This window comes from Daucus carota, chromosome 4 (assembly GCF_001625215.2).
Source record: "Daucus carota subsp. sativus chromosome 4, DH1 v3.0, whole genome shotgun sequence".
Lineage (NCBI taxonomy): Eukaryota > Viridiplantae > Streptophyta > Magnoliopsida > Apiales > Apiaceae > Daucus > Daucus carota.
In genome coordinates, this window is record NC_030384.2 from 39,039,231 (window position 1) to 39,059,124 (window position 19,894).

General features: G+C 33.3%; 2 protein-coding genes across 3 annotated transcripts; one reads left to right on the forward strand and one right to left on the reverse strand.

Moving 5' to 3' along the window:
- The first annotated feature begins 995 nt into the window (after positions 1-995).
- LOC108217775 (alanine--glyoxylate aminotransferase 2 homolog 1, mitochondrial) lies at positions 996-7,513 on the forward strand. Of its 2 annotated transcripts, none has more exons than XM_017390660.2 (9): positions 996-1,357; positions 2,099-2,329; positions 2,601-2,771; positions 2,902-3,045; positions 3,159-3,338; positions 3,476-3,701; positions 4,293-4,406; positions 6,228-6,314; positions 6,884-7,234. In XM_017390660.2, exons 1-9 carry the CDS (start codon positions 1,133-1,135, stop codon positions 6,925-6,927), a joined length of 1,422 nt encoding a protein of 473 aa, XP_017246149.1. In that variant the 5' UTR covers positions 996-1,132; the 3' UTR covers positions 6,928-7,234. The 2 variants fall into 2 exon arrangements, with proteins under 2 accessions (XP_017246149.1, XP_017246150.1); XM_017390661.2 differs by lacking the exon at positions 6,884-7,234 and adding an exon at positions 7,382-7,513 and having other exon boundaries at positions 999-1,357.
- Positions 7,514-7,903: 390 nt separating this feature from the next.
- On the reverse strand, positions 7,904-16,609 carry LOC108217776 (transcription factor TGA1). Its single transcript, XM_017390662.2, has 9 exons — positions 16,133-16,609; positions 13,527-13,752; positions 13,369-13,440; positions 12,832-12,891; positions 12,648-12,725; positions 12,215-12,278; positions 10,890-11,161; positions 10,240-10,464; positions 7,904-8,326 (listed from the first exon to the last, which is right to left on the reverse strand). Exons 2-9 carry the CDS (start codon positions 13,680-13,682, stop codon positions 8,174-8,176), a joined length of 1,080 nt encoding a protein of 359 aa, XP_017246151.1. The 5' UTR covers positions 13,683-13,752; positions 16,133-16,609; the 3' UTR covers positions 7,904-8,173.
- Between the last annotated feature and the right edge of the window lie 3,285 nt (positions 16,610-19,894).

Consider the following 19,894-nt stretch of genomic DNA (forward strand, 5'->3'; position numbering starts at 1 on the left):
GGCTTGATGTATAATGTAGGAATTAAGTATCTTATGGGGCTATGTTTGCCTACGAAAGTTAAGCCTTAATGTTTATTTGTTTTTATAAAAATGTATATTTTATAATTTTTTAGATATATTATATATAATTATGATTTAATAATAAATAAATAAATATTCAGTATTGTAAAAAGCGGGAATCAGAAAATCAGCGATTAATCAGAATGATTAATAGGATCATTATTCAGAATTAATTTAATATTATATACGTAAAAATAATATATATATATATATATAATCATTTTTAAAATTTTAAAATTTCCCCAAAATTTTTGTAAATTTTAATATTCTACTTGATTTTCGACCCTATTAATCCAATTTTCGACCAATTAGTCATCGATTTAACCGAATTTTAATATATTTTTTGTATTTATATTTTTAATAAATATCATAAAAGTGAGGATATGTGTATATACAGACATCAACATACTATGACTTAAAATACAAATAAATATAAAAAAGATAAATAACGAGATATAACATATATTGAAGAAAGTGATTTAAAGCAACCCGTGCTTTGCACGGGTTAAGAAGCTAGTTTTAAATAGGTGGTCAAAGCACCTAAAATTGTGTGCAAAAAGTTTTGGTGCCTTATAACAAGGACCATAGGGAGAATAAGTTTTTCTTGATGATGTTCGTAGATTTTAAATTTTTTACAAAGATTTAACGTTAAATAATCATCTCAAATTGACACGTCAATTTTTTAAAATTTCTTTTTGAGATATTTAACGTTGTCTATATAATAAATTCCAACATAATAACCTCACCAATTAATTATTTTAAATTAACACACCACCTCAGATTCTCGAATATTACTCCTATTCATTTTCATTTTATTTAGTTACCGGATTCTGTAACCTCACTCAATTTTTTATTTTATTTTGTCAGGGTATTGGGCGTAAATTCGGATGCAGAGCACGTGGTCCTTGGGAGATAATCTTAAAAAGAAGCAATAAAAACAAAACTAGAAAGCTAAAATAAAGACTTCGCCACGTCAGCAGTCTCCTCCAAATATTCGCACTCGCATCAACTCCATCAATCCATAGTCCATACACACAGTCGCGCGCACAATCCAACTGATCCCGCAACTTCAATGGCGTTACATAGAAAATTTGTGAGCCGAAGCCTCCAACTAGCCGCCAATACAAAATGTTTATATAATCTCTCTCGCCGGACTTTGACGTCATCCTCGCCGGACTTTGAGCTGCCGGCGTTCGGTTATCAGCCGAAGCCGTACAGTGGACCATTGGCCGATGAAGTGCTTGCCAAGCGCCAGAAGTATCTAGGTTCTTCTCTCTTCTACTACTACAAGAAGCCTGTAAGTATTTATTTATATATTAACTTTTTTTTATCATGAATTAATTGTTAATTCATGATTCTATATAATGATTGTGAATTTTCGATTTGTGTTGCGATTGATTAGTTGTATATTTGTTTGAAATGATAGTTTCGTGTTCATGTAATATTGGATGTGATTTTGAGTTCTGTTGATGCTTATAATGTGAGGAGTTATGCTTCGATTAGCGGCGTGGATGAGTATTGTGTGCATTGTAGGTGTTGATGACTTGATGTTGATCGCGACTCCACTGATTGAGAATTGATAATTATAACTGTGTTATCTATTTGGTATTCGTATAGTTTACATATGTATATTGTTTGCATTGTGATTTTGGACTTGTTCAAGGTTTAATAATTGACAAGCTATATCTATACGGGATTCTGAGAGTTTACTAGGCATATCACTGGTCTACACTCTATGGTAAGTCTAGTCTTGTTTTGTAGACGGAGTTAATAACACAATGTCCCGGCACCTAGTATCTGGAGGTTACCTATAGGGTGATTTTGCAACAAAACTTAATTTCCAATCAAGCAGTATTTTCATGTCTTTATTTTTGTTCTCTCTCAATGCGTAATCCAGTGTTGACGACCTTATTATATATATAATAGATGACAATTAGTTTTATCTTACAGAATTAAATTAACTGATGCTTTACACAATTTGGCAAGTATCATCCGGAACCTTTGAACTTTACCGCCCATGATTTTGCATATGGTGCAGCTCAATATTGTTGAAGGGAAGATGCAGTATTTGTTTGATGAAAGTGGAAAGCGCTATCTTGATGCATTTGCTGGAATAGTTACTGTGTCTTGTGGTCATTGCCACCCTGACATTGTGGATGCTATCACAGAGCAGAACAAGCTGCTTCAACATGCTACAACCATATACCTACATCATGCAATAGCTGATTTTGCTGAAGCATTAGCATCAAAGATGCCTGGGAACCTGAAGGTCATCTATGCAAATTTAAATTTAGCATACTGTTGCTGCAAAAGTCGAAACAATACTAGTATGCAATCACTGTTCTATTATACACCGATAGACTTAGATTTGGCCCTTTTATTTGGGTTACCAATAGATAAGCAGTACTAATAATGTGTATTAATGGAACTATTACCCAGTAGCCTCTTTAGGCACAATTGTTGTCAATTAAGTTCCATGTCGTATTTCTTGTTAAAACAAAAATTGAAGACTGTCCAGTGATGGTTTTTGGAATATGTAGGTTGTATACTTTGTTAATTCCGGAACTGAAGCAAACGAATTAGCGATGCTGATGGCACGACTGTACAGTGGAAACCTTGGGATGGTTGCCCTCCGAAATGCATATCATGGGGGAAGTGCTGGTACAATTGGACTGACAGCTTTAAACACATGGAAGTACCCAATTCCACAGGTATGTTTGCCCATTATGTCTTTCTTGGTTATCACTTGACTTTCTGATCCGTTTGTTAAATGCCTTTTGAGAATGCGATGACTTTTATCATTTGACTTTCTCATTCTTATAATAATGCTAACTTATGCAGGGTGAAATACATCATGTATTAAATCCCAATCCCTATCGCGGAGTTTTTGGCTCAGATGCTAGTCTTTATGCTCAGGATGTACAAGATCATATCGATCATGGTACATCTGGTAATGTAGCTGGTTTTATTGCTGAGACGATTCAGGTCAGGCAATGAATTTGTTCAGTATCAAGACAAATTTCTACTTGTATTCATAAAGATTGATGGGTCTTGGTATGTAAAATCTGACAGCATATTATCATTTTGACGATTTGTAGGGAGTTGGAGGAGCAGTTGAACTGGCTCCGGGATACTTGAAATTGGTTTATGACATTGTACGGAAGGCTGGTGGTCTCTGCATTGCCGATGAGGTGCAAACTGGATTTGGTCGAACAGGAAGTCACTACTGGGGTTTCCAGACCCAAGATGTAATTCCAGATATAGTTACGATGGCAAAGGTATAGACCTATTTACATTACAAATTTTTCGTAAATACAAACCAGTATCCTGTAATCTGAACTCAACGTTCGAGTGAGTCCTAAGCATGTTCTACACCTCTAAATTATTGCACTAAACTCCACTTACTGATTCTTAGGGAATCGGCAACGGCTTGCCACTTGGAGCTGTTGTCACAACTCCAGAAATAGCACATGTAATGGCTCAAAAAATACAATTCAACACTTTTGGTGGAAACCCTGTATGTTCCACTGGTGGACTTGCAGTGCTAAGAGTTCTTGATAAGGAGAAGCGTCAAAAGCATTGTGCAGACATTGGTTCCCACTTGATTGGGCGTTTAAGGGATCTTCAACAAAAACATGACAGTAATTGTTCTCTACTTTTTATCTTATTTTATGTTTTGTTCTTTCCGAACTTGCTTATTTAGTTGATTTTTAATGAGGTGTGTTTCAGAGACTGCCGGTCACGTGGTTCCTTCATATTAATATTTTTAACCTATCCCATTACTGGAGCGTTCTTATATATTCCATCTTACATCTTGTGAAGATTTTAAGCTAAATGTGTGAAGTTCTTGTTGCTATACCTAGTATCCTGGACCCTGTTTATCATGTCCTGGAAACATTAACTTACCTGATATTGGATTCTAAAGAATGATTATACTAGCCCTGTCTTGTGTCTACATATTGCATAATTAGAACATACCTTTATACAATTTCCTACTAGTCTATTCTCGTGAATCTAAATTTTAACTTTTAAAGTGTCTCAGTTCATCATTTCCAAGGTCTCAGCATGAAATTTACCAAAAATGATGTATGTTTTATTTGAAAAAGTGATATAAGACTTTAGGTTCCCAGGTATTAACTTAAAAAATGTGCTGTCGTAAAACCAAGATGTTGTGTTTGGTACCGGTCACCAATATATATTACATTTACTCATATGTATTTGCATCTTTCTAGTTATTGGTGATGTGAGGGGCAGGGGGTTGATGGTCGGCATAGAGCTTGTGACAGACAAGAAGGATAAGACACCTGCCAAGGCTGAAACTGCAGTGTTATTTGAAAAGCTTAGAGGTATGCATCACACTATCTGAGAAGGAGTGTAAAAACAATACTTTCTTAAATTAATGTATTTCCAAAATAAAAAACCAGAATTTAGGAATAATCTTAATTTAGTAACTTTAAATTGTGGAACTTGTGTACTATATATATTTTGTGTTTGCACTCGTCCCCTGCGATTTTTAATATTTATTTTCTTAATATATATATACTAACATTTAATTTTTTTTGTTTACATTTAATTTTATTCTATATATATATATATATATATATATATATATATATATATATATATATATATATATATATATATATATATAGGGCATTGCTCAAAAAAGAACACTCTTAAAAGAAGAACAACACATAACACTTTAGAATCAAATGTAGAATCTCATCTAAAACTTAATTTTCTTTTCAAATTTTAAGTTGATTAACTTTTTATTATGAATAATAATAGAATCCGTCATGTTTAACAATAAATTTGGGTTAAATATACCATGATTCTATGTAAAATTATTCGTGCAAAAAATTATATATATGATTCCATTCTGGATTCTATTTTGGATTCTGTTCTGGATTCTATAATATTTCATAGTAATAATGTAGATGAATTCGGATGTTAGATTTCATATATTAAGTTTAAATGGTGATTAACTATATAATTATAACCTTAACAAATTATTCTTTGTGAAAAATAAAGTGCTATGATAGTGTTCTGTGTTGTTCTTTTTTTAAAGTGTTCTGTGTGGAGTACAACCCTATATATATATATATATATATATATATATATATATATATGTTTATGTTAGAATCGTAGGTTTCAAATTTATTTATACAGATGTATTTGGATTTATATTTTTTTATTAGACAAGTTAATATAAGTTTTTAGTAATTGGGCTCGTCAAGGTCAATTTGAAAAAAAAAACTGTTTGTACAAGAGATGTGTTTAAATTATGAGAAAGAGAAACCTAAGATGTATAAACTCCTTTCCTGAAATGTTCACATGTATTGCACATGTAATACACATTTAATTTCCTTTAAAAAAAATAAAAATTCTGTCTATATATTTGATCTCTCCTGTTTTTATTTCAAATTTAAAGTAGTAATGCAAGCAATAAATGCATATATATAAATAGAAAGAGAGGATGAATGTATAAAAAGAAATACAAAAAGGAAATATTGTGCAATACATGCACATCTCAAGAAAAGAGCTTCTGATGCATCATAGGTTTCTTTTTCCCTTTAACTATAATATTAAAAGGTGTTATAAATAAAATAGAGTTAATCTGTTCTCATAAATTGACCAGATTCCGATAATAGATCCAAGAGATGAGTGTAAGTTAAAATATTCCAAAAAATTATAATTAAAATAGTGTCATCGCTTTAAAATAAGTTTTAAAATGAAAAAGCACAACCCTAATACCGAATATGTTTAAGCTAATTTTTTTGAAAGCATTATAATTAAAAATAGATTTATCCTGTCAAAATAAGTTTTAAAATGAAAAGGCACATATATTGATCCAAACTGACCAAAACTTTCAATGTTTCGCCTTTGATATTATAGTTTCTTTTTCTTTTTCTTTTGACAATTTAGTCTTATGTGTCTTACAAATGAGTATATGTTCTAATATTTTTCGGGATGAGTCGGAGTCGAACCCGGGTGTCCTGCGAAAAAGAGGATAAACCCACTATTGTAGTTTAGTATAGTATATATTGGTTTTAGAAAATTGAATTTAAAGTAAAGATCGGGAAATGTTTAGGAATTGCTCTTTTAATTTGAGTGGGATGAAAGACATTATTTTCAGTTGGTGATTATTTGTTTATATTGTTATGAAGAGCATGGAGTACTAGTTGGAAAAGGAGGACTGCATGGTAACGTTTTCAGAATAAAGCCACCTATGTGTTTCACAAAAGAAGATGCAGGTATGGTTTTTTTAATAGGAAAAGTACAGTAAATTATATTGTCCCCTCACACCCCAACCCCAGGAAAAGGCCCCATATATCACAATTTCCACAAATAATGTGCAAAATATCATATTTGTGGAAATGGTCCGAAATAGTACTTTTTAACGCCAGAAAATCCAGCATTTTGATTCTTAAATGAAAACGCTATATCGTATTGTGTTTAGGTATGAAAATCACTGCAAAACGTAACATGATCTTTCGTTTTAGAGTTAAACGTTACCTAAAATAACGTTTAGGGCCTCAAAACGCTACGAGATATAGCGTTAAGAAGCAAAAGAGATATGAACGCTGCACGTTCTAGCGTTTTGAATTGCAAAGTGATATTTGGAACTATTTTCTCCTTCAGTGATATTTGGAGCCTTATCCCTGAAAAATATGCTATATTGGGTCAACACCCCCAAGCCCAAAAAAGAATATAATTAAAAATTAAAATATAAATCACTATTCATTTTGACATTTATAATTTCGGTATTCACTCTAGTAATATTTGTAACTGCGGAATGATATATGTGATGTTACATCTGCAGATTTTCTTGTTGATGTACTGGACTATTCAATGACAAAGCTGTAAACATTGAACAATCATGTAATGGTTACCAAGTACAGAACTCCCAATCCACTGAAAGTTTAAGAGTTATTCTGCGAAACATAATTGGGTACACGAGAAACAACAGCTTTCCTCATGGTGGTTTTATTCTGGCTGTGAGAGATTTTCAATTAGCAAGAACAGTTTTTAAAACAAAAAAAATAAATGGATTTGGGTGTTCATGTACACTAGTTGAAAGTCTGTTCACGCATATTTACCTATGAATGTTATTTTCAATTAGCAAGAACAGTTTTTAAAACAAAAAAAATAAATGGATTTGGGTGTTCATGTACACTAGTTGAAAGTCTGTTCACGCATATTTACCTATGAATGTTATTTGTATCTCTGGCTCCTTTATAATTACATCACCTTGTTTAGGATAATATTCAAATTATACTAATCGGAGTCTATATGTGGCAATATTGCCACAATCCTGCAGGGATAAACAGTTCTTAACTTGGGGCATTCGGTGATAATTATTTGAATTACTATTACAAGGTAACTTTGTAAATAAACTTGATATACTGGATTCCAGGTATCTAGACCATATCCTGGACTGGCGGAAACTTTAGTGCAGCCAACTGAGGCTCTTGAATCAGTCTTCTGTAATACCCAGAAGCTGCAACTCGACAACTTAGCTAAAAGTTACTGAGGACAGATCCTGTAAGATAGCATTCAGTAAAACTTTACTTTAATAATAGAGGTAGTATCTAAATTTCCGGAGACCGATCACTTTTCGGATTATGGAATCTATATTATTGGTAAATGGTAATGCAGAGGATCACTGTTAAAGTCAAATTCTCGAAGGAAAAAAAAAAAGGACAACGGGCATTAGTTCTGTTGGTTGCTCAAGTTTTCCCTTCCTACTTTGAACTGCTACTCTAATTTTCACCATTTGTACATTAATGAATAGCACTTGGTACAATGTGAATTACATATACCGGCAGCCCTAACAATAATATGAAACAACAAAACTTTACACATTAATTCCATCATTGTTTCTACAGACATGTTATAGTCTATAAGAATTTATAATTAAATCAGCTAACACTCTTTTTGATAACATCATATTTACACCTGAGGTGACGGACAAAATACTGCCAAAGATTGCACTCTGCAGGCAGTTGCGTATTGAGGCACAAAGGCAAGCACAAATAGCTGTAGCATAATTATAGCTATGATAGTTGATAACAGAGGAAACTGCTGGTAAATTATTGTGTTCGTCGCATCATTAAGCAGGCTCACGAGGGCGGGTAGCCCATAAAGAACTCAGGGATCGAAGACGTTGGAAGTATTCTCCCAAGGCAAGCAAGCCCCGAGCTGCTTGGCGGGTAGTTAGAGTACGATACATCTGTTGCAGAGTTTCCTGTCGAATGTGATCTGCCTGTTTTAACCCAATAAGGAAAAACCCATTCAGTCAATGTTTTATTCTCATTCAGTATCTTAAGCTAGCTACTTTTTCCCACTTAATTGAGATAGATACAGCATGCAATTAAAATAAACATTTTGTTTGAGAAAAGAATAAGTCTATACAACCAAACTGAATGTAGACTCTAAAAAGTTTGTGACATAACGACAGACTGTTTCTTTCAAATATCTCTGAAACTTTTATTGAAATCCAAAAAGTGGATACAAATGTACTAGATTCAGATACAAACCATGGTTTAGGGACCAAGTTTTGGGTAGGCTGAACATGTACTCCGAGTTTCTGATAAACAGATTATGTTTACTATAGCTTATCTAAACTGTGTGGAGTTTATTAGCTTTTTCTACAGCTATTAAAAACTTTACAGGAACTCAAGCTACCAGATGTAACTTATTGAGTTTAAAGTGCCCATATAAATTAAGATGTTAAAAGATCTTTTAGGTCTTAATTAAACAATTAAGTTGGTCTAAAACTAAACAGAGAGATTCAAAGCTGTGCTTTGCTATCAGGATTTTCGGGTAATTCTGCTCCTAGTAATTGTTTATACAGGGTTTGACTTGCTATTATGACCAGCCTTTTGGGAGACAAATACAAAGAAACTGCTATCTCAACATAAAATTGCTAGATGAAGCAAGTTTGTGGGAAGGCTCCATTCATTTAAGTGTCCTAAACAAACATTCTTTTATGGACAGTGCTCGAATAGTAATAGACGATTACCGGGTATTAGTGTCTAATTTGATTATTATATGTTTCATTTCTTGACCCTTTGAAGATATCTTGCAAGTGTAAGGTGCTGAACTATCAACTTTACCCCTGCTCATCTTATGCTCATAGGGTTAATAACTTGGAGGAAGGTATGAGTGGAAGCAAGTACCATATTAAAATATAGGAGAATAAAAATGTGTAATGCTGTAAAACTACTGTACAGTAATACTATTGGGACCGGAAAAAATATCACTATAAGGAGTTTATTCTTATAGAGGTTATCTTTACACAGAGTATATAAGTTGGGACCATAAATTTTCATTGTTACAAGGAGGTTTTTCTTATATTTTTTTTGAAACTAAGGAGTAAGGAGGTTAATTCTTATACAGAGCATTCCTAAGGTTCTTATATTCTTGCCACCATCATCATCATCATAAAAAGGAAGATTCAAGGACTATAATCTTTATGATAGCAAGAGGTTAAAATTATGATTTTAGGACTAAACCTAAAATTCAGAATCTATCTCCGTGACATCAAGCCTTTGCAAAACACTATGTAGGGTCTTTTCCGTGATTGTACCTCATTGTGATCCATGTTTACACACATTTTCAGTATTATTTCTCTGAACATGATATATTTTACTATATATGACTATTTCTTATATTCTTTTTACTATAATTTTCTAATATTTGTACGTAAAGTAAGCTTTTATACAGTACCTTAAAATTAGCGTCAAAGTTGATGGAAGTCATCACATAGATATATATATGCAATGGAATAAATGATTGGCTGGTAGGTAAATTAATTTATGTTATCAAACCTATCGAAATTGGAGGTAAACCAAGTTCAGAAATGGTAATCGCAACTTTAAGTCAAACTGACACCCAAATTACTTCTGCAAGAATAATTGACTGTTTACTAGGGAAATTTTTAATGCGGCTTATGAAGATATATATAGTCTAATAATCACCTGATTACGATTATGATTATATGGCATTTTCCCATAAACATCCCAGTCTCTATATAAAAACTTTGGCAGGACAATGAAAGAAGTCACTCGAAAAGAAAAGTTACTTGAAGTGTAAGCATTCAATAAATAAAAAATTCAAGGTAAGCAAAATTGTAACCGAGTGTAATCACAGATGCAAAACAATTTATATAATTACCTGATCTATAAAGCTCACAAGAGGTTCCAGCTTCTCCATTGCATTAGCAACCTGAGGGATGTAACTACCTCCACCCAGTAGACCAGAAGCCACTGCATCAACTAATAACTGCTGGAGCTTATCCATTCCTTTTGAAATGGCATCTTCTGCTTGTTGGCATGACTGTATAAGGTTATAGACTTCAGAACATTGTTGCTCCAATAGGTCAAGGTGTGGCAAAAGAACCTGTGACAGCAAATTTATCTTTCAATTAGATGTACGACAAAGTTAGCAAGTGGTGTATTCTGTAAAGTGTAAACAATTCATCACTGCGATGATAAAACATCAATTTTTGGGGTCAGAATGTCAATGTTTCCGTTCAATCAAATTGTATAAAAAAAAAAGTCTGGTAGCAAGTACCATAATAATGCTGACCAAAAGAGTTCAAGTGGATCCCTGATAAAGCCTAATGGCAAGCTGTTAATCAACTCTGCTCACTGCTAATGTGTATGATCAGATGACTGAACAACTTACTAGCATAGCTAATATATGTGCCCAGGTACTTGTACAAATATGTCTTATATTACAATGATATGTTTTAATTAAGTTCTCAACCTCATTTCTAGATACCACATGTTTTTCTTCGATGAAGTTCTGACAATATACATCACCTTCAGAAGCTCTGAGGGGCGGAAACCTCCAATCCATAGCAAAAACCGCTCAGCTGAAGTTTTCCACATTCCAGACATGAGATAGAAGACATCAGCTTTTGCAGCATTTGCTTTCATCCGGAAGAGGTCAGAATAATGAGCCATCCCATCATTGACAAGAATTCTCAGCTCTCCATCGGGTAAATCAGAACTTATAGCATTTCTTAGCTCACAAATTTGCCTGTCTTGTTTTTCCACCCAGTTCCTATACTCCAAGACAAATAAAGCAATTCCTGCAGAAAGTTGTTGCTTGGTAAATTTTTCAACTTAAAAAAAAAATGATAAGCAATTCCTGCAAAAAGTTGTTGCTTGGTAAATTTTCAACAATATAAAGAAAAAATGATATGGACAGAGGGCAACGGTGAGAGGGAACAAACCTCAAATATCAACTACAGTTTTTTCAGGTAGACATAGACCAATCATATGAGCGCAATACAGTCGGTTTTCACTAAATTGTTCTTATTAAAAATCATACTCGATAAACTATGTGGGTTTTATAGCACATGTGCTTTAAAAATCATTCTCATATCCCAAAACTGAATTCATTCAGCCTTTGAAAATATTTTTGTGACTGCAAAAGTTTACGGAAAGCCTAAAATAGCAAATCAAAGTACATTGGAAAAACAAACTTGGCAAAAGACTAGTTGCAACATGTGTACATGAAAGATTTCCCTAGACTGGTCCTGCAGGGCAATCTGGTGGCAAAGGAGACATTTAACCTCATAGAAATGTCTGGGATTAAAAAAGTGGAGCTTAATATATATAAGTATTTGGGCAAAAACAAATGCAAGGACAGAAAGCCAAGGGCAAAACACTGGAAAGCCATTTACAATCACTGGCCTCATGGTTCAAGGTGCACAGAAAAGATGTTCCACACTAGTATTACAACATAAATTGGTCTGTCAAGCACAAATGACCATGTCCTTTTGCAAGATCCAATAGGTGTACATATTAACATGCACATCGTATACACCCAAAATTTAAAAAAAGTTAAAAATCTAGAGTTCTGCTGCCACATGTATGATGATGCATGCGTTTTGGATACTGTAGTATGCCTATGCACAAATAGATTAATTTATCACTGATCCCTGAAACATATATGCAGCATATAGAACTTCAAATTTTAGAGTTGGTTCTTAAATGTGTATTATTAACAGGTATTACAAGAAAGATAAGGAATGCTCCAACCAGAGAAATCTTATAGTTCTGATAAGCAAGTTCATAGGCTTCGTAGAAATTTCGGGTGTTCGCATGGAAGTAAGTATAACACACATCCACCTACCAACCTGAGTTCATTGCTCCAGAGCACCCTGGATGACCAGAATCTATTACTCCGCTTATATTCGTCCCCTGTAACACATCATTTCTTGAGTCATTATATTTTTGTTTCTTGACAGAGGAATTACTAATTATTGCAACTGCGGCAAGTAATTCCATTTGGAACAAAAAAACATAATGGTGCTGCAGTGCAGAGAAGAGAAGAGACATAATTTTACAGGACAATTGGTCCAGGCCCATTGATTGTTGGCAACAATCTACCAGCGGTTTTTTCCCGCTGGAACGTAAAAACCCTAGAATGAGTCATTTTTCCGCTGGTAGACACTGTAGCCCCCTGCATTCACATCAAAAATTTAGGCTTAATGCCTTCCAGTGGGAAAGAACCGCTGGTAGATGGTTGCATCAATCGCTTGTCAAGGACCCGGGCCCTTTTTACAGTACCTGATGCCTAGATTGATCAAGCTCTTGCTCCAGTTGAATTAGCTTTAAACGGCTACTTTCTAATTGCTGAACATAAGCCTACACATATGCTGATATCTTAGTAATCGAGTAGAAAAACTTATTTTTGGACTGTAATAGTGATGTCATACAATATCTTAAACAGGAAGTTTATTTGCCTCTATACCTTTTTACGCAGACGACTCTTACGAGCAGCCTCACGATTTTGTGCAAGACGTCTCAACACCTGATTAAGAAGTGCTGAAACCTCAGAATAAAATCAAAGCAAAAAAATGTAATCTATATTGGAATGTAAAAAAGTAAAATATGTGACAATTAACTCAAGACATTCATAATAGAACGTATCAACCTGGTAATTATTAAAAATTTTCGTAGATAACTACGTTACAGGCCCATAAAGATTCTGAATATTGTGTACATATTTCAAAGTCGGTAAACCCAATGTACTTTTATCAAGTTGAATTGATTTATATTTTTTTAAATAGAAACTATAAGAACTTGATTTACATGCAGAATAACTGATGAAATCATTGCCGTTCCCGATTAGAAGCTTCCAAACAATAAGGAACTGTTTGGTTCAAGATCTTTCAATTTTGCAAGTTTATTGCATTCGCTAAGGATCTTCAATAAAAAAATTAAAATATACATATATATTAATGAACCAAAAGAACTAAAATGACCAGAAGACATGGTTACCAATTACCTTATCCACACGTTTATTTGTTTCATCATACTTGCTAGAATCTCCAGCTGTTTCATGTGATGTATATCCTGACTAAATAATTTAAATAGAAAACGTATTCACTTAGTAAAGTGGTAAAAATAAAAAGATCATATTTAATATGGAAACTTCAGACCAACCTGGTTGTCTAATTTTGTGTCAACATCTACAAGCAATGTCGGAGATGTGTTTGGCCAGCCATTGTCATCAAATTCAGCAAACATGCTTAATTGGTTGATTGGCTCATATACACCCATATCCCTTGCGGAGATATAATGGGTGGGTGAAGAATTCATGCTGATTGCACTGCTTTATGCAACTAATTTAACTAGCGGCATGTTCATATATAAAAAAGGCCTGGAGTACCTATGTCAAACAAAGAGAAAACAAGGAGACAAATCTAAACTTGAAAATTTGTACAGCATGAAAATACATAAATTGTAATAAATAAACAAGAAAAGTGTAGACATGTTTCCCCATTGCTGTCATCAAACTCACTATGATGCACTTCGTCAACTATGTATTTTACTATTAAATAAAATCATTTTCCCTTATATTACACTATTGGGACTTTAATAAGGCACTGCATAACAATCTTGGATCCATTATTTTGTTCTCAATATTTGTAGAACTGTCATGCATTATTCTCCCCATCTTCAAACACTGAATGTTAGAGGAAAGAAGATTAAATCATAGAGATTTCTTCTAAATTGCATATTGTGCCTTTTCCAATCATATTGAGTTTGGGTAATTACTTTTAAGAATAAGTTAATCTTGAAAAGTAATGGTCCCTTTGCTTCAATATAAAAGGCTCGAATGCAAACAATGGGTGTAAAAATACTTCACACATATTAGATATTATAAACATTCAAATTTTACCTCTAAAGATTTATGTGCAATCACTTTTTTGCACGTTTAGTTTTATGTACCAGTCAGTTCTTTGTGGACGGAAGGAGTACAAGAGAAACAGGAAAGACATAGGGAACAGAAACAGGAAACCGATATATGGAACAGATAGCTTCTAAAGCTACAAACAGAACAGAAAGATTCAATCCCAAGAGTAAGTTCTCTATGAAGACATCGCCCAAGTGAAACTGAAAGCACCACTGGGCTACGTTACCCGGACTCTTCATTTTGCCTCGAGTACCCGTGTCGGACACTCGACACTCGGACATGGGTATGGACACTCTGATACTTATTTTAGGCCAAAAAAATGTAAAATTTTCAAAAGATTGCCGAGTCCGACACTCGGACACGTATCCAGTTTGGACACTTAAAATTTTCAAAAGATTGCCGAGTCCGACACTCGGACACGTATCCAGTTTGGACACTTTCAGCCGAGTCCGGGTAACATAGCCACTGGGTGAGATTCTGTAGTGAGGAAGTGAGGATGGACCACCTCTTAAAGAGATTATACAATTTCATTACATAGCAAGAGCGCTCTTAACTTGACAACCTTGGCCATGGACAACCACTTAAGATAATATGTATATAGTATGTGAACCCTACGCCCCAAGAACTGTATCCACTCTTTACCTCTCCAATTAAATTCCCATAAAATTTCTGGGACAGTATTATAGCAAAGACAAACTCCTACAAAAAACAGAAATTAAGCAAACATATATAATTTTTTTTTTGCTGATTTCTTTTACTGGGCATTGATGATATATGGTTCTGTGCATTTCTTCTCCAGTTTTAGTGTTCAGAGAAGTGGGTGTAGCTTATTATAATTTCAACATGGGAAGTCCTTAACATTAAAATTTTATACAAGTTGCTGAACTCTGAAGTGATTCGAACTATAAGTTTATTACTCCATATAACCAAATCTTAATTATTAGTGGATGGAACAGTACACAAATTATGTGTCTTTTAACCATGTGGTCATAGGCTTGATTCCCACACACAGCGCCATCTCAGTTTTTCCTCAATTCCAACATACGACAACATTTCTCAAATTTTTCCTCATCTGTTCTAATTTCATAAGTAAAACTGTGTATTGATCTGTTTCACCTCAAAAGTTAAGACTAAGTTTCAGTCAAGTAATCTGCAGATAACTACTGTATCAGTTATGTCTTTGCCACCTGATAAGATCCTCACTTTTTTTTTTGTATCTCATTAGTCAAAAAATGAGTCCTAAAGTTTTCATCTCGAGTAATAATCGAGTTTCAGTTTACTTATCATGTATTACCAATTTCCTCCACCTAGAACAGATTGATCAGTACTATCAGTGTAACACCTAACTATGTGAAAGTATTTCACATAAAACAAAATGAACCTTTCTTCTACTTTATAGTGCTTCACATAAATCTGTCTGCAGGACAGCTTATGTTCTTTCATTTTAAACAATAAGATTAAATTCAATACAAAATAACAGAAAAAAAAAAAAAAACTAATCCGTTTCCACCTCGAACAGTTTGAGTTTCAATCAAATCTATCCGCAGTGTAACTATAACTCAGCTCTAGCCTCTACTCCACCTAATAATAAATCCTAACATTACATAAAAAATACAACATCATCTTCGACAAAGCTACAGCCAAGTTTCATTCAAACAAAATCGAAACAAAATAACAAATATATCAGAAAACTAAACCTAGCCTCATCAGCAGAACACAAAAACAAGTCAATACAACAAAACTTCGCAGTTTCCTCAAGAACACAACAATCAACAAACTGATAATAGCACAACAAAATCACAACTACATAAATTTCAAAATCTATGCACAACTAAAATAAAACAAAACTTACTTAGAACACGATGAATAGCTCGAAAACAGAACGACAGTGTGAATCAACAGGATCGAAACCCTAGCTAGCTTAGCATCCTTCCTTTGTTCAATAGATTCCACGGAGAGAATCGAATTTCAAAAAGACAACACTGTTCTTAAACAATTCCATTCTAAACATCACCATAATATTATATAAAAATATCTACACATACACACACATAATTAAATAGGCAAAACTGAATTTAATTGGTATATATGTTTGCTTTCACATATGTACACACACAGTAACAAACAGTTATAAAGCTGAGAAGAGAGGTTATAAAAGCAATACAAATAAGCAAGTGTTGTGTGAGGTGTTATCATGAGTTTACAGTCAAACATAATTTGCATTATCAGATTTCCACTACCAAACAAGCCACACACTTACTCCCTGGAATCTATCTATTATTTTTTATTTTTTAATAAATTTATTTCAATTGAGAACAGTTTTTAGAGCGAGAACAAAAATACAATTGGCAGAAATATTTATATGAAAGTTGTATGTTTTGTGTTGCTTACGGCATTTTGATTAGAATATGCCTAACGTCTTTTCAGTCCAGCTTGTTTCGATTGCTGTGGCGTCTGCAATGACGTCATTTAGTGGTGGTTAGCAAGGCGGTAACGGTAAAATAGAGAGATTTGATGGGCACGCGGCGGAGAAGCGTGTGAAAGTGGTAGTTATTGATGGTCGCGCCAAGAGAAGTGGGGATAGTGAGGTAAACTATTTTCGCGGGCCCTTTTAACTTTACAACTGTGACTTGGATTTGTTTTTTCCACTTATTTAATCAGGTTCATCTGTCAATATTTATCACTTCATCTAATATATTATTATTTTATTTCCTCTCTCATTCACACATTTTTTTTAACGTGGAAACCCGCGGCCGCTATCTTTCGGATGCGCACTTGTAAACCCACGAGCTCACGCAATAACCTGCAAACTACGTGAACCAAGATAAACCGTGTTGAAATATAAGTATAAGATCCATAGAGGAACCTCCTCTAACACCATAAGGTTTTAGTGGAAATGGTTATCTATATGGTATCAGAGTTCTGGTTTGCGGAAGGTCTCGGGTTCGAGTCCTTGCCATCCCCCAATATTCTTACAATTTATCCACTCTTCAACCCAACTTAAGCGATATGTATAATACAATACACAAAATTGTTAGCCCGTTGACAACAATACAACTCCGGTAAGTGCGCAATCAAAGTTGTCATGCAACATATCGATGTTATAAAAATACATGAAACAGAAATATACGTAACGAAATGATTGCCGACTCTAATCCAAAAAGAATGGGATAGAATTTGATTAGTAAGATTCTTTAGTATATTGGTTCCAAAAACAAAAAAAAAAGGCTCTTTTTCCTTTTTTTGCCATCTATGACCAATGATTTTAACTTGTGGCTATTTATCACTTCTTCTCCCCCTTTTATATAAATCACTTTCATAAAAAATATTTTATTAAAAACTGGAATTCTATATATAACATTTATTTAAGTTCATTGCTTATACTCGTTAACATTCACCAACTCCTTTTTAAGTGAAATCAAATCAAACTTCTATTTCTTAAAAAAGTGCCGGTTTAGATAGAATGAGACAAAACAAGTAATTTATGCTTACTATATTAAAACGAGTCAAATTTATAATATAAAATTTTGGTTTGATCATATATTTTAGTTCATCATAAATTACCCTTTCATCTATTTTCTAAAAGTAAAATAAATTTTAATAAATTCTCCTCTTAGTTATAACGTATTTTCCTCGAAAGCAATTATAAATCATGTCACATAACTCTTATCAACCCTAATCTGATTAACATGTTTCACTGTAATACCAACACGAATTATATGTGTCTTTTTAACTCTAACGTTTTCTAATTTCAAAACTAACAAAAAACATATACAGGATGAATAATTTATTATTCCTTACAAATGAAGAAATACAGAATATGATTTAATATTTATAAAAAAAACACACCGTCACGGACGTCACCTACTAATATTAGGAAAATAATTTACAGATAGGTAATAAAAATATTTATCATTCATACTACATTTCACAATCTATAAAATATATATTGTAAAAGCCAAACTTGTAAGAGGAAAAAGTCAAACAATTAATATGATTTAATCAAGCCTTAATTCATCATCATAAAATTGACCATGCAAAAAATCAGACTTAATCAATGGAGTCACGGAACAAGAATTAATCGGAGATTAATTGAAATAATCATGAAATATTAACCGGATACTTAATTGAATAAACATATATTTAATCAGTTCAGCGAACTATGAAATATGGAGTAATTAGTGATTAATTACCGATTTTCTGAACGGAGATCAATATTCGTAAACGAGTAAGAAGAACAAGTGAGCAACATTTGTGCAGGTTGGCTTTAATTAGGTATCTTTAAAGAATAGAGATCTGGAACATAGAAAATGGGTTGGGTCATGGGTGCATGGAGACAGATTACAATAGATTATTCGCCCCCTCCACTAAAAATTGTATCACGTTAGTCCCCCCTCTTGACTCTTGTACGAGCATATGTTTTTAAATAGGCAGTCTCTCATATATATGTACCTCACATTATCAGTCCACAGTCCAGACCTTACAAATGTCCTTATTATGTACCACCCTAGGTCATGCATGCTTCTTTTTATGCTCACAACGTTTAAAAAGTTAAAGCTTTTCATCCCTTTTAACACGCACAATTTAGGCAAATTCTATGAAGAATCTTGTGTTTGTACATATAGCTAGTGTACTTGATGCGATTGCTCAAAAGCTCCGGGACTACAATTTTGTGGCCTCTTTTGTTACCTTTTCTGAATTTATTATTGTAAATATATACAGTCAGGTAAAAATCAAATGATTAAAGAGCGGTTCCCAAATACTAATGGTAGAGGCTTGTCTTTTTAAGGCGGGTTGATTGCTTTTTAGTTCCACTGTTAAGCATTTGGTTCCAATAATTTTAAGTTTGATTTTTGATTACCTATACTTCGCGCATTTAGCTCAGGAATACATTATCTGCTGATAAAGATTATCCCTAGTCACTTACAAATTAAATTTATTCAGAAAAAGAAAAAATATTATAATATATCTGTTAAGGGGAAGAATTACAAATAGAAACATTTTAAAAGGATATCCACTGAAAGTAAATTTTTGTATAAAACATCTAGGTGACACAAAATCTGTACCATCATCCCTTTTAGCAAAATAGTTGTCGGTTATATTTATTTAATCATTATTATAGTTAAATCGTTGGAAATATGCAGTATTATTCCCTCTATATAAAATATCTAAGGCTGTAAAATGATCCGGGTGATCCCGGGTGCCCCTCTGCTCGAGTACCGGATCATATAACTTTTAGCTTGTCCAGATTTGGGTTCGGGATCGTTTTATTCGGATATAAACCGATCCCGGGTATTTGAGATCCGGATCTGAACCGAATATGATCCAGTATCGTATTTTCCATTTTTTAACGGGTAGTTTATGATCCATCGAATATGAGCCGGATATGATCCACTAACATTAAATATCATTAATTTTTCTATTATTCAAATAATTATCATTTAGTCTAAGTAAAAATAATATTATAAAATACAATAATTTTAATTAAAACCTATAGTTATATGTTGGTATATATCTATTAAATATATATGAAGATAATAAGCATGATCAGATTAAATAAATCACATTTTATGAAGACATAAACTTAAATAAGATATTAAAATTTTATAAAGTG

Excerpts from the sequence above, each read along its gene's own strand:
- LOC108217775 (XM_017390660.2), top strand. The coding sequence starts at position 1,133 with ATGGCGTTACATAGAAAATTTGTGAGCCGAAGCCTCCAACTAGCCGCC. Across the intron at positions 1,358-2,098 it reads TCTACTACTACAAGAAGCCT|CTCAATATTGTTGAAGGGAA; the intron begins GTAAGTATTTAT and ends CATATGGTGCAG. Across the intron at positions 3,339-3,475 it reads ATATAGTTACGATGGCAAAG|GGAATCGGCAACGGCTTGCC; the intron begins GTATAGACCTAT and ends ACTGATTCTTAG.
- LOC108217776 (XM_017390662.2), bottom strand. The coding sequence starts at position 13,682 with ATGAATTCTTCACCCACCCATTATATCTCCGCAAGGGATATGGGTGTA. Across the intron at positions 10,465-10,889 it reads GCCCCTCAGAGCTTCTGAAG|GTTCTTTTGCCACACCTTGA; the intron begins GTGATGTATATT and ends TTGCTGTCACAG. Across the intron at positions 8,327-10,239 it reads TTGTGAGCTTTATAGATCAG|GCAGATCACATTCGACAGGA; the intron begins GTAATTATATAA and ends GGGTTAAAACAG.